The following is a 13,059-nucleotide window of genomic DNA, read 5'->3' on the forward strand; positions in this document are numbered from 1 at the left end:
GCTGAACATGAAGCAAGGTAAAGACAAGAGAGTTCACTTTTAAAGAGGGTTAAGGATATAACTGATGCTTTTCTCTTTCTGTTTTAAATTAAAATCACATGCAAATGTGTGAACAAGCTGCAGTGAGACTGAGAATATCCTGTCAGAACCTGTGAGAGATTTATGACATGTGAAAGGAACCAACTCATCTTAGACAGCAAGGCTGAGGCCAGAGAAACTATTCCAGCTATTTTTGGATAGTTGGTGTGACAGAGGAGGGCATTCCCAGAACAGGCTGGCTGGGTTGACCACTCACAGGGTGGAGATATGTGGAAATCATGACTTGTCATAGTTTATGTTGAGAAACATTTCCATGGTGAGTCCACGATGCTGTGAAGGAGAGGAGATGGTGATGCTGATAATATCTGATCGTCAGGTGGAAGACAAGTGTGTGGCTTCGGAGACCATTTAAAGTGGTCACGCAAACACTAAAGTTACAGGAGATGTGGATACTCTGGCCTCAGGTATTCATTTTCAGAATCCCAGTTTAGCTGTCAGATGTCAGCATAGTGTCGTAGCAGTTCATGAAATTGTCACAAAATCTAAGCTATTCGATCTGTGATGAAATTTCATCTTTACGATTTGTGTACATGCATGAATCTTCCATTTTAAATGTGCACTAAAAGTCAGAATACAGTGGAATTCGTGTCCTTGCACAAAAATCCTGAGAGTTAAATTTCGTCACTATTTTACAAACTGCTGTGATACTGGGGTGCAGACATGAGTGATTGGATTCATAGACAGATACTGTAGGAAAGGAGGAGTTCGGAGTATAAGTTGAGGTGACAGAAGAGGAGAACGGACTCAAATGATGAAAAAAAATGTCACAAGACATCAACCGTTCTCTTCTCTCCCACAATCACACTGATTAATGGGAGGGATCGTGCTGAACACTGGCGATCAATGTCGGAAAATAACTCTGGAAACCCTGGAGCCACAGAAAAATCCTGGAATTCATCTGTAAAAATAACAAAACTCCTCTGTTTATTCGTTCTTCTGCTGCCTTTTGCCAATAAAACAAGAACAGAAACTATCTGGTATTTTACTGCACTGTGTGTTTACATGAGAGAGAGGAGGGGGAGTGAGAAGTACGGAGAACTGAGCTTCAAAAGGAATTCACTAGAAATCACACAAACACACACGCAGTGACATTTTATCACACGTCAACAGATGACGCGCACACTTTCAGCGCGTTACATAAAATCTGACACGACCAAAGAACGAGACAGTCACATCTTTAAGTTACTTAAGACATTTTTTAATATTTCTGTGTAGCAAACAGAATGACTATGTGCATTATTCTGTATACATAGAGCAATCTCTGGAGAAAAAAAAGTCAATTCAAATACATTAAAATAATCAACCGTAAAAATTCACATAGAAAACAATCTCTTAAAAAAAAAATTAATGAACAAATGGAATGACTCAAATTAGAAAACAACAAATGTTCCAGTGATGTTCTGATATCTTTTTCATGTATATGTTGAAAACAGACAGTTTTCAGTATGTGGTACACAGTCACCTGGCACTGTCCAGCTGAAGCGGAGGGCACAATGTTGCAGACATACAACAGCAGCTGCGTCTCTGGTTTCAATGCAGCTACGACATATTTTGTGCTGGAGAACAGGCAGCGCAGTCTAATTATTCAGTGTTACTGGATTCAAATGAACCACCAGTACTCCATCAGAACAAGGATTTATACACCTACTGTACTGTAAGAACATCATTTATTTAAGCTGTTTAAGTGCCAGTTCCTCCACATCTTAAAACGCTGGTGTTGTTGAGAACCCAATAGATTCTGATTCCTGATAAGATGAACTTTTGGGGTTTTTCCCTCAATCACCAATGATATGAAGCACTGATCTTGAATCAGCCGTTTATTAAGTCCACCCGGTAGCTCCTACATCCTGAGGCTGGCTACAGTATTGTGTTTGCATAGGAATAAATATTGCATGGAGCAGCTGACATCACCTGGCAGGATCACTGTCAGATAGTACAGCACCACATCATGGCAACATGTCTGTTGATGGCTACTGAATACAAATAAGAGCAAGGCCAGACATTCAGCAACTACTGTTGCAGTCCAGTGGGAGGGGAAGTGGGTGAGCAACACAAACACACACACACATACATACTTGTCTCAGCAGTTTTTGGGCAGTTTTCCAGTGTGCTATATCCTCAGCAGAAAGACCACAAAGCTGTTTATAAAACCTAGCATTTATGACAACATGGTCGGTACCGTACTGTAATTACAGATGGCAACACACATGCACACACTCAAATCTACATGCACAAACACACACATATGTAGGAGACTGAGCGTGCACACAGAACTAAAAATAGGCGGCTTACTTCACACACTCAGATATTCTCATACACATGAACACACAGGCATGTAAACTGCTCAGGATAGGCTTTGTATGGAAACACCCTTTTTAAGTTTTTTTTGGTTTGACTGACTGTGGAAGAACTTTCTCCTCCGACCTAACTCTACTTCCCTCCGGAGTTTATGGGAATGTTCATGTTCATGTAATCAGGTTTTCTTCATATAACTGTTGCGGGCACATATGGTAACATAGCTTAGACAAGTTCATGCAAATTATCTCTCCTTTTTATGTGAAATATAAGTAATACATGCACAGCAGTGACCTAAATCCCTTCTCAGTAAAAAAAACACACACTGAAAAAAACACCCAGGTGATGACTGTTGTTGGACTGGGTCCACACACACACACACAACCAGCCCAGTGCAAACTGTGACTGGACAAATCCTGGGAGTGAAATGACAAGACTAGATTTCAATTGGTTGGCACTTTTTTCAATATTACAACAAAATGATTAACGTTTAACAAACAGTATATCAGACAATTACAAAGCAATATGTTTCAAAGGTTAAAAAAAAAAAGTGAAAAAGCGCGTGATGTTGGCCTGGAGCATCCAGAGACAACTATATGAAGCACCTGCAGGATGTGCTAACTTCCAGACAGTCCCAGTCGAAATTTGGGATTTGGAAATAACCGTAAATAAAGTGTGGATCCCTCCTGAGTAAGTCTTTGGAATCGCTCAAGATGCCCTTTGATGAATGACAGGTGAAAGTCAAATGATGCAGAAACAAAGTGAAACAGACAGAATACAGGAGCAGATATGTGCACATGCTGAGGAAAGAAAACCTTTATGACACTGGCAAAGATCCAGAGGTTGATGAGGGACGTCCAGGGGTTGAGGTTGAGGTGAGAGGCCCATCCTCACCCTCTGCCTCTCCCTGTCCTCGCAGAAGACACAGTCAATGCTAGCCTAAAGGATGGTCCTGTTAAGACAAAGGGCTCTTTCTTTTTTTCAGTAAGCTAATCTCAGATGGGTATTGGCCCCTGGAATGGCTATGAAATACATCTGTGTTTGGATATCACTGGCTCCGTGAGTAAAAAACTTCCCACCCAGGGTAACTAATTGGACCGAGTGGGAGCAGCGTCCAGTAACTCCTCTAACGACTCCGCTCCTTCTAATTTAGGCTCCTCTTTCTCCTCTGCCTTTTTCTTCTTAGTGGTCACTTTGCTGGACGTAGGCGCGTCTTCCTGCATCAGCTCTTTGGCCAGGATGTTGGTCACTGCATGACCAGCTCGTCGGTGGTTGGCTGAAAAAGAGAGAGACGTGGAGTGAGTGAGATAAATGAAGAGATAATAAATTAGGCGTTTATATCATAACAAGTTCATGCCGATATGTCAGCGCATGCCCTGAAGTGACATATTCCAAAAACATGTAAAAATATGTCAGTTAGCCAAACAAACACCACATCAGCAGCCGGATAATTAACATTTTTTCCACTGCAAATGATTAGAAACAACCAGCTCGATTAGTTACCAAACTGTTGACGACTGGGATGAACACACAGTCACAAGTGTGATGCCTCCAAGAACATCACAGGCTTCTGTTTTGGATAATAAAACACAATACGGATGCTCCCTTTCTTCCCAACATACACACACGTGCATTACCATGACACACAAACACACAAATGGCTTAATGGTGCAGTGGTGTGTGTGGATTATTGTTGCATCTGGAGCGACTCACTACCAACGTCAGATTAGACTCAGTATGATCCTAAAGACGTGGAAAAAAAGAAATAACAGACAGAAGAGAAAGTGGGGCTGATGAGATGAAGGAATAGAGATAGTGAGTGAGGAGGGAAGGAAGGAAGGAAGGGGTGAGACACCATGAAGAGCAGGATGATTCATGCTGTGGGAGGATTTAAGAGGCGGGGATAAATGAAAATGAGACAAACATGGATGGAGAGACAGGGTAAGAGGAAGAATGTAAGGAATGAGAGAAACAAGAAGGAAAATAGATCACAGAGAAACAGTGATGCAGAGAGGAAAAAATAAGAAGTGCACAGAGAGGGAGAGAGAGACGGAGCGAGTGTGACAGATTGTGCCCCGAGGATGCTGTCGTTTTTATTCTTCTACCTGCTTACGCTGTTATTTCCTCTCCCCCTCCCACACACACACACGGCAGCAGCACTTGCCTTTATCTCTCATTCCCTTCCTCTACATCCTTTACCACTCTTCTCCTCTCCTGCGTGGGAGGACAGCTGTGCCGAAGCGGCCATTTTGAATTATATAGGTCAGTAGGAGATTGTGTGTGTTTGCTGGTATTTAATGCCTGGTGTAAATTCACAATGCTTCACTCCTCAAGCACAATGAAAGATTAACATCAGCACAGGACACATTTGTTATCAACACGCACATTAATGCACTGATAAGGGGAAAAAAAAGGACTGTCATGATGCAAACCAATAAAAATATGCATGCAAATGAACCATGATAACACAAACAACAAACCAAGACTTCACACATGGTTCTGATGGAGCAAAAAAACACACGAAAACACGAGTTACCGAGCAGGTCTCCAGAACTAGCTGTGACAAAGACACAATTGAGTCTGTGGAGAAAGAGGAGAATGAGGATGTGGAGATTTAGAGTCATGTTCACAGTAGTCTTCTTTATGTGCGAGCCTCAGCTGGACTGATCGGCACAGACAGCTGGGGTGTCGCATCATCACCTCACACACTTTCCTTGGAGAGGCACACAGATCGCTCTTCATCTCTAATACATGGGAACACTTTCTCTCTTTCTCTACCCTCACATCCGTCCTCCATTTCTATTTCCGTCCTGTTCCAAACATCTCCCTTGCGCATAAACTTACTAATTAGAAATTATGCAAATGACCCAAAAAACCGAGAAACAGTGTGCGTCAGTGTGGGTGTTAACGCATGTGTACTGTGACGAGCTTGTCCTAAAAAATCCAACCCGCAGAGAAAAGCTCTTCAAAGGCCCGTCAGCCCAGCTCCTCTCGTCTCTCATCCTCCTCCACTTCCTCTAGAGAGGAGACGGAGAGGAGGAAGAGAGAGGGGGTGAGAGCCAGGATCAGACAGGGGTTGCATTGGGAGCAGCATGGGAAAAAGTTGGATTTAGACAGAAGGCTGCAAAGTTAAGTAATGAGAGGAACTTTTCAGAGAAGTTGTGCAAATATTCTCTAAATTTAAATACAGTTAAAACACATGAACGCAAACAGCCTCAGGAGCAATTACATTACCTGATATACAGGTTTAAATGAGCCTATCAAGGTAGTTTCAAATATCACATGACAAAGATGACACATCAACAAATACAAATGGCTAAAAGGATCCGGCTGGCAATATTCTACATGTTTGTTATTGTCAACAAATCCCATGAAAAGACCAGATCCAGCAATGTGTTAGTCCATCTCTCTAAATTTAAACAGTGTGCTACTCATAAAAATCTTTCAAAACACATCAACAAGAATATGTACTTTAACAAACAAGAAAAACTAAATATCACCAGACTTTTCCTTTAAAGGGACAGTTCAAGTGCTATTTATCCATCTAGATCATTTTGGTGTGAGTTGCCAAGTTTGGGTCGTTCCAACATGAAACTGCTCACACCAAGGTCTGTGGTTTATCTTAGTAACCAGGTCATGATTTCTGGAAAGAGACACTGCTGTTGAGTCTTTGAGCCCCACGAGCCGAGTGCTATCTAGTTCCATTATATCTGAAAGAAGGCAAGATATCTCTATGCCCAATATATCCAAAACTAGGCAACTCACATCAAAACAATCTAGTTGGAAAAGCAGAACTACAGGTAAGAAAAAATATATTTTGTTTTGGGACAAACTACCCTTAAAATGATAAGTCTGGTGATATTTGTCCCTAAAAAATGCACTCTTTACTCCAGTTTGAGAAATGTTTTCAGGCATCTCTACAGCTGATATCTCCAAAACTCACAGGCAGTTCACAACAAAACAATCTAGATGGATAAATAGTACTTCAGTTAAGACAGTTGATTTTTAAAGGACTACTCTGCAGTAGGTCAAAGGTATGATCTTACAGCATGTTGCTTTCAGATGAGACTGACAACAAAGAAATCTACTGTCCTGAGCGGTCAGATTGTGATTTAACCATTTAAAAAAGGGCCACCTCATTGATTTAACACATGAAGTTTACTTTTTAAGAGTTTCTGTAAGTCTCATGTGGCTCTGGAAGGAGCTGTCTAATCCCTGAGAATATAACCCAGTATTTTTGGAACTTGACCCAGACTGGGGATTAAAACTCAGGATATCTCGGCCTCTGTTGTTTCAATTTTGCACACTCATTTTCTCTTAATTTACAAGCCTCCCAATCTTGAGGAAGTGCACTGTAAAAATAGCCGGATTAACTCTTAAACACGTGGCACTACAAACACAGGAAATGGTCAGCATGCTAGCTGTGTTGTTGACTAAATGGTCCATGCACTTGGCATGAAGCCTGGTGTGTGCAGCGGTAGGAAACAAGTTGTCGGGACTCACAACAAAGACTGTTTTTTGTTGTGTTTACTGGAGACTGAATGAGAGTGTTTGCACACTGAGGGGCGATTGGTGGCACAAAGAGCGTAGTGAAAAGATCATCTGTAACAGATTACACTCCAGGAGACTCAATAATGACTGCCTGATGAGGGAAAGAGTGCTTTGTTGTACAGTATGTGTGTGTGCTGCCATTATGAGTGGAAAATACAGAAACAGTGAGAGGTGCAAGGAGAGAGTGTAGGGCAGCTTGAGATGAGAAGAACTAGCTCAGGGGCTTTGTTCACTTGCAACTTAAGTTAACATAAATTCTGCATGTCGTGATGCCAGTGGTTGGCAAGCAAGCGGCCATCTTTATGCTGTTAGTTCAATGTCTGTGCAGCAGCTGCAGCCGTCACATGACAGCACAGAAACAGTGCCACGACTAGCATGATGGTGTATTTGCAGACATAGGCTGGAACTCAATCAGTGTCTCCATCTTAGCAGGGACTTATATCGCCCTCCTCAGGCTGCACTGCGTAACACACTGCTGCTCTGCACTGAAGGACTGTGGGAAAGAGTGACGTCATGTAGCACCACTGCTGGCTTGTTTTTGTGAGTTAACACTGATGTGTAAGCATGCACCGGATGGGCTCAACTGGTGCATGTGGAACTTGCTAGCTTGTATTGTCTCACTGGATGTTATGTATGCATGTGACATCACCACTGCTTCAGTAATGACTTGATTGATGAGCTCTCTCTTATTGGTCTGAATGATCTGTCCTGTGTGTGAACATCTGTGAAAGCACAGATCTTTGCAGGGGTCTTTTTCTTTTTTCTGCAGGAGCAGACCGTCTGCAGAGCCAGCGTGTGCCTATTGTTGCTATCCCCTTTATCTCCGTCTCCCTGTTGTGATTGGTGCTTTGTCAACTAGTTGCTACTGTGATTGGTCGCTCTGGTGAGGGTCATGACCCAGCAGATGGGTCTTTAGTGAGTGTTTAGACACATCATTCCTCCACATACAAATGCCCTCAAATTGCTTTGAGCATGTACACACACAAATTAGCCACTTGTAGCCAAGCTGACATGTCTGTGTCCATACAGAAAGACAAAGACCATAACTTACTGACGGAAGAGAGACAGGTTTTGATAGTGTTTGGTAAAGTATGCCAGGCTGTCTGTCCCCTGGAACGTGACGTGCCTGTTTGGGTGTATGTATTGGTATGCAAACAGCCATGTGTGTCTTTGTATTGGCATGCAAGCATCTGGTGTTTGAGCTTTGTCTGTGTGTGTTTAAAGTGGGGGTAGACAGACGGAGGGCAGACAGCTGTAGCTGCTCCTTCTACACAACCAGCACAAACGCACACAGTGAGCTGAGGTACAGGTCAAAGGTGAGGTGGTATATAGCCTCCGCAGCCTCGTGGCTTCCCTTTCAGTCACACTGCTGCGACACAATGAGCGTGACAGCACACTCAATAGGTCCTCAGTAGTTCTTTACACCAACTTTGGTGACGTCAGGAAAGAAAGAGGAGGGGAGAGGAGGGACACACTTCATGTGATGAAGACCCTTACATGCACAATAGGCACTGTTTCCTCTGTGAATGTTTTGTATAAATGGTGGTAGGGGGGTAATTTTTGGTATTTGCTCTGTGTCCATCCCTGTTGGTCTTGCAGCACTATTGATTATATTTGATTAAAGGGCTACTCCTATGCACAGGACATTTTGCTTGTTTGTGTCTTGTTGTTTTGTTTTGCTGTCTAGATTATATAATTTCCCATTTTATCTAGCTGTAGTGGTAATGATCTTAGTGTCTGAATGAATGTAGAGGAAACACTGATAGTGATCAGTGGCTCAATACACAAGAACAAAATAAGTGTAGGGTGGTCATTGAAAGTTGGATGCAGTTATAGTTCTGACATGGAAACTTTTGAACTGTGATGGCAATATTATCTGTCTTTATTATTTGTATGCTATCACACAGGGCAGTCCCAGAGCGCTGCCAAAATCTGATAGGAAGGGGATTTTCAGTTTCACAAAATGTCACGCTACTTGGGTTTCATAAAAATGTGGGACTTTTCATGTTGTGTTCACGAGTTCTACCCTCATAGGTTGAAGGACATTACAATACTATTTCAAGTTTAACTCAGCACTTTAATGTGATCAGTAGGCAGGTGTGTGGGGATGAGACAGTATCTTTACATCAGGTAATTTAAATGAAAATACCCTTTTGTTTGACCGTTTTCTCCACACCTACATTCAACCTTACATACACTAATATGTGCCGAACAGATAAATGCATAACATGCTTTTGTGGTAGGACGATTATCATAATTTATGTAAAATAAACAATGATAGATGAGAATGACTTAGTCAGCAGATGTAGATAGAGCGGGTGTGTGATGAAGGGCTACACCCTTAATAATTGTTGTTTGTTACTGTTGCAAACAAGAGTTGTAAATGTCCATAATGGTGTGTTTTCACTTGTGATATTTGTTTCAAGTTTCTATTTTGTGTTGCATTATATATATATATATAGATAGATATAGATATACACTGATGGCACAACAGGCCACCTGACAGTATGAAGTTTATGCTCCAAGACATTTAAAGCCTTTGAAATACTTAGAATTTCGATGCATTTATTATAGAAACCCCTTAAATGTATCTAAATCAGATTAATTTTTTGGATCCTTTAACTATTATTACAACATTTGACAAGAAAAACATAAACTAGGTGTGCGTGAGCAAGTGAGTTTTCAGCAGCACACTGATGTGAGATTACTGGTGTGCCTTCATTAAACTGCCCCCCTGACATCATCTGGGACATGTTGATTGTTATCAAACATGTTTTTTTAATTTCCTCACTGATCTTTTAGCAATTGAGTACGTTTAATTCTAGTCTCGAGACATTACGTATGTCTGTATACACACGGTAATGTGAGATGTCCGCTGACGACATAACGTCTGGGCTTCTGCTTGGATAGAGTAATTGATCTGACTAGAAGTTACATGCTAGTGTAGCTTGATGCATACATTAGCATTTCATTATAAAACAACCAATCTAACTGAACTAACCATACTTTAAGGAATAAGTAACACAAACTAACTGAAAACTGAGAAAAACATGAAACTGTATTACACTTCCTTTAGAAGTTTAAAAAGGGAACTGACAGGTCAGTCAGCTACACAGGTGATTGATAAGGCAGTCAGACAGATTCACCTTATGTATACAACATCCTCTTGAACAAGTACAAAGAGTCACATTGTCATTACAACTATAGAATTCTTAAACAACCTCACCAAAATAGTGATTAACAAAATCTAAATCTGTAACACAACTTAACACAAGAGTTCAAATTAATTGTAATTGAACTGCATGGACAAGTAATTAGAATGATGTAGGATGAGCAGCTGGTTGAACTGGCCTCGGGGCTGGTGGTAAATTATATCAGACAATCAGTTAGAGGGGTAGAGATGAGGAAACATTTCACCAAAATGATGCCACTTAAAACTTCAAATGTATCCACCTCTATTGAGACAAAACGGCAACATTTTACGTCATTGAGACTCGAAAGATTCAAGAACACAGAGCTATGGCTCCTTGATGCCGTGTTGTGTTACTCTACACAGGACAAAAATCAAAATCTCTTTACCCGCCTATCCGTCCTGTATGCAGTAGCTTTTATAGATGTATTACACATTGTGGAGTAGACACTAAAATACTCACTATGTATACATGAGCTGGACAGAGGAGTGTTTTTAGCCTGCTGATAAAGGCTGCCTGTGGCCCCAGATATCAATCAGTTGAGCCAGAGTCAGGATGTGCCTCCTCCTACTACAGCTCCACTAAATTAAGAACTCTGACTCAACCAACCAGTCGAACATGTGCATGCATGCATAAAAACACACTCCTATTGTGTGGGTGAAGACCTTCAGGCCCTTCCTGACTATAAGAAGCAAAGTGGGTAACTGGAAAGGAGCTATCTTAAACATAAGTGATGAAAATATAAACTCCTAACAATGCTGAGATTGACTAAAACCCACAGCAAGGCTTCACACACTCCCTGGAAAACCCTGAACTTTGGTAAAAGAAAACAAAAATGACAAGACGGGGTGGAAAGAGGAGATTCATACAGCCACTCATATTTTCCTTCTCTCTCCTGCCACACATAACTGTTCGTAGGGAGGAAGGCTCTCTCTCTCCCTAACACATATGTTAAGGTATTTCCTGTCAGTTTGAGGTGGCCAAATAGTACTATGGGTGACTGACTGAACCCTCAAGTGGGCCCCATTTTTCCTCATGCAGTGCTCCTGCTTCTCCTTCCTTTCACTGTTGTCCCAGTCAGTTTAATGGTGATGAGCCTGAGCTGTTTGTGATTAAAGAGTTTGCAGCACTTAAGAGATTTTCTCTGTGCAACTTAGTGGACCACTGAGGACCACCTCTCACAACCCCTGTTTAATGGCACAATTACAACTAACGGGCTAAATAAATGCATTTAGTGACTGAGAAAAAAGAGAGGATGAAAGACGAAGAGACCAAAAGAAAGATAGAGGCAGGAAAGAGTGTAGTCGACCCTCTGGCTCTGAGCTATTCCACTCTGGAGCACCGCTTCACATCTGGCTTCTATTGAGAGAGGGATTGGGTTGCACACACTCTCCCCCAGCCTCTCTTATGTGTGAATACTCAACCCACACATGAATGCATGTGAACAAACACACACACACACAGGCTGTATCTTGCTCTCTCTCTCCCTCTCAGTTAATGGGCACAGGACACTTTCCCACTCACATGGTTACACACGTTTCCTACCACCAGGTATCATGTTACAAGCTGCTAGGCTAACAGCTCCAAAGACTCGTTTTCATTTGCATTGTCCATATTATTGCCAAAATATGATACATCTACAAATTCAAAGCAAAAACGAGGGAGAGGAATACTCTAGTTTCTAGTAAGTGAGTGTAAGTGGATTGGGCAGTGGAACAGACAGCAGAGTAAGTAGCTAACCAGATTACTGGGCTGTTTCTATGAGCTTACAGACTGAACAACATGCCCTGAATGAGAATCAATACAGGCTGGAGTTGTGTGAGTATTTCCTCTCATACAGGTCAGGACACAGAGCTCTGGTAGGCTCAGTCATTATAAAAACAGCACTGAAATGTTTTGTAGCAAGATAATGGAAATGGAAATTTGAAAATTAAATGTATTTAATACAGAAGTATTTGTAATTTGTAACAAGATACTTTTTGTTGCATTTATGCCTGACTCTGATCAGTTAATAAAATCGGTTAAAATCTCAAAGGTGATCAATTGATTAATCGTTAATCATTAACATCCCGCTTTTGAAACTATATATTTTATGATCTTATTTCATGTAAACATTAACAGTGAGCTGAACCTACCATAAAACTATGACAAACATGTTTACAATAATAATGATAACACCTTTTTATCTGATTACTTTTCATTGTGTTACCCTCTCTTCTTATTTGTTTTATTCTATGTTTTTATCTCATATACTTTTATTGCATTTCATTCTATTGGATATGATAATGTCATGTATGGTGTTTACTTTATATTGTATTTTTAAGCACATTTGATCTGTCGTGTGAAATGAGTTATATAAATAAACTTGATTCGACGTGTCTACTGCTTCCACATGTCTACTGTTTGTGAAAGTTGCATATTACACAAATGACTGGCTTCCCAACTAGCTGTTATGTCATAAAATCATGCTCGTGTGTACACTCAAACTCTGATTGAAGGTGAGCACAGAAACTTCCAGCCGATGAATGTATCTTCTAGTGTCAAAGTCTGCACATACATAATTCTGCACAGTGACGGTAAAACTTCCAAGTTTGTTCTGTATATTGTTCTGTGTATTGCCCACTCTGATGCCACTTCCTTAAACGCTCTACCCACACTCTGGTTCACCCTCCTTAGCTCTACATTCCAATTCCTTTTATATTTTCCAATCCCACAACCACACCCTCACCAGTTGCTCCTCTCTTAAGTATCCTTCTGCGAACACCCACCCTTGGCACCCTCCTGCTTCTTTTGTTGGTGTGCCAAACATTGGTGCAACTGGCTTTGCCCCCCTGAAAACTACCACAACCCACAGTCTCTGAGCCATGCAACAGATGGAACAGAAACAGTGGAGCGCAAACAAATCTGTTGTTATGTGTTGACT

At 41.3% G+C, this 13,059-nt stretch overlaps 1 protein-coding gene across 1 annotated transcript in view; it reads right to left on the reverse strand.

The window, feature by feature from the left end:
• Positions 1–1,281: 1,281 nt before the first annotated feature.
• Positions 1,282–13,059, reverse strand: part of diaph1 (diaphanous related formin 1) — a 95,946-nt gene continuing 84,168 nt past the window's right edge. Inside the window, exon 27 of the mRNA XM_084353599.1 lies at positions 1,282–3,670. Within this exon, the coding sequence (XP_084209725.1) occupies positions 3,483–3,670 (188 nt within the window). The 3' untranslated portion in view covers positions 1,282–3,482. The remainder of the gene's footprint in view (positions 3,671–13,059) is intronic.

Source organism: Pagrus pagrus (assembly GCF_965226575.1).
Source record: "Pagrus pagrus genome assembly, chromosome: 5".
Taxonomy (NCBI): domain Eukaryota; kingdom Metazoa; phylum Chordata; class Actinopteri; order Spariformes; family Sparidae; genus Pagrus; species Pagrus pagrus.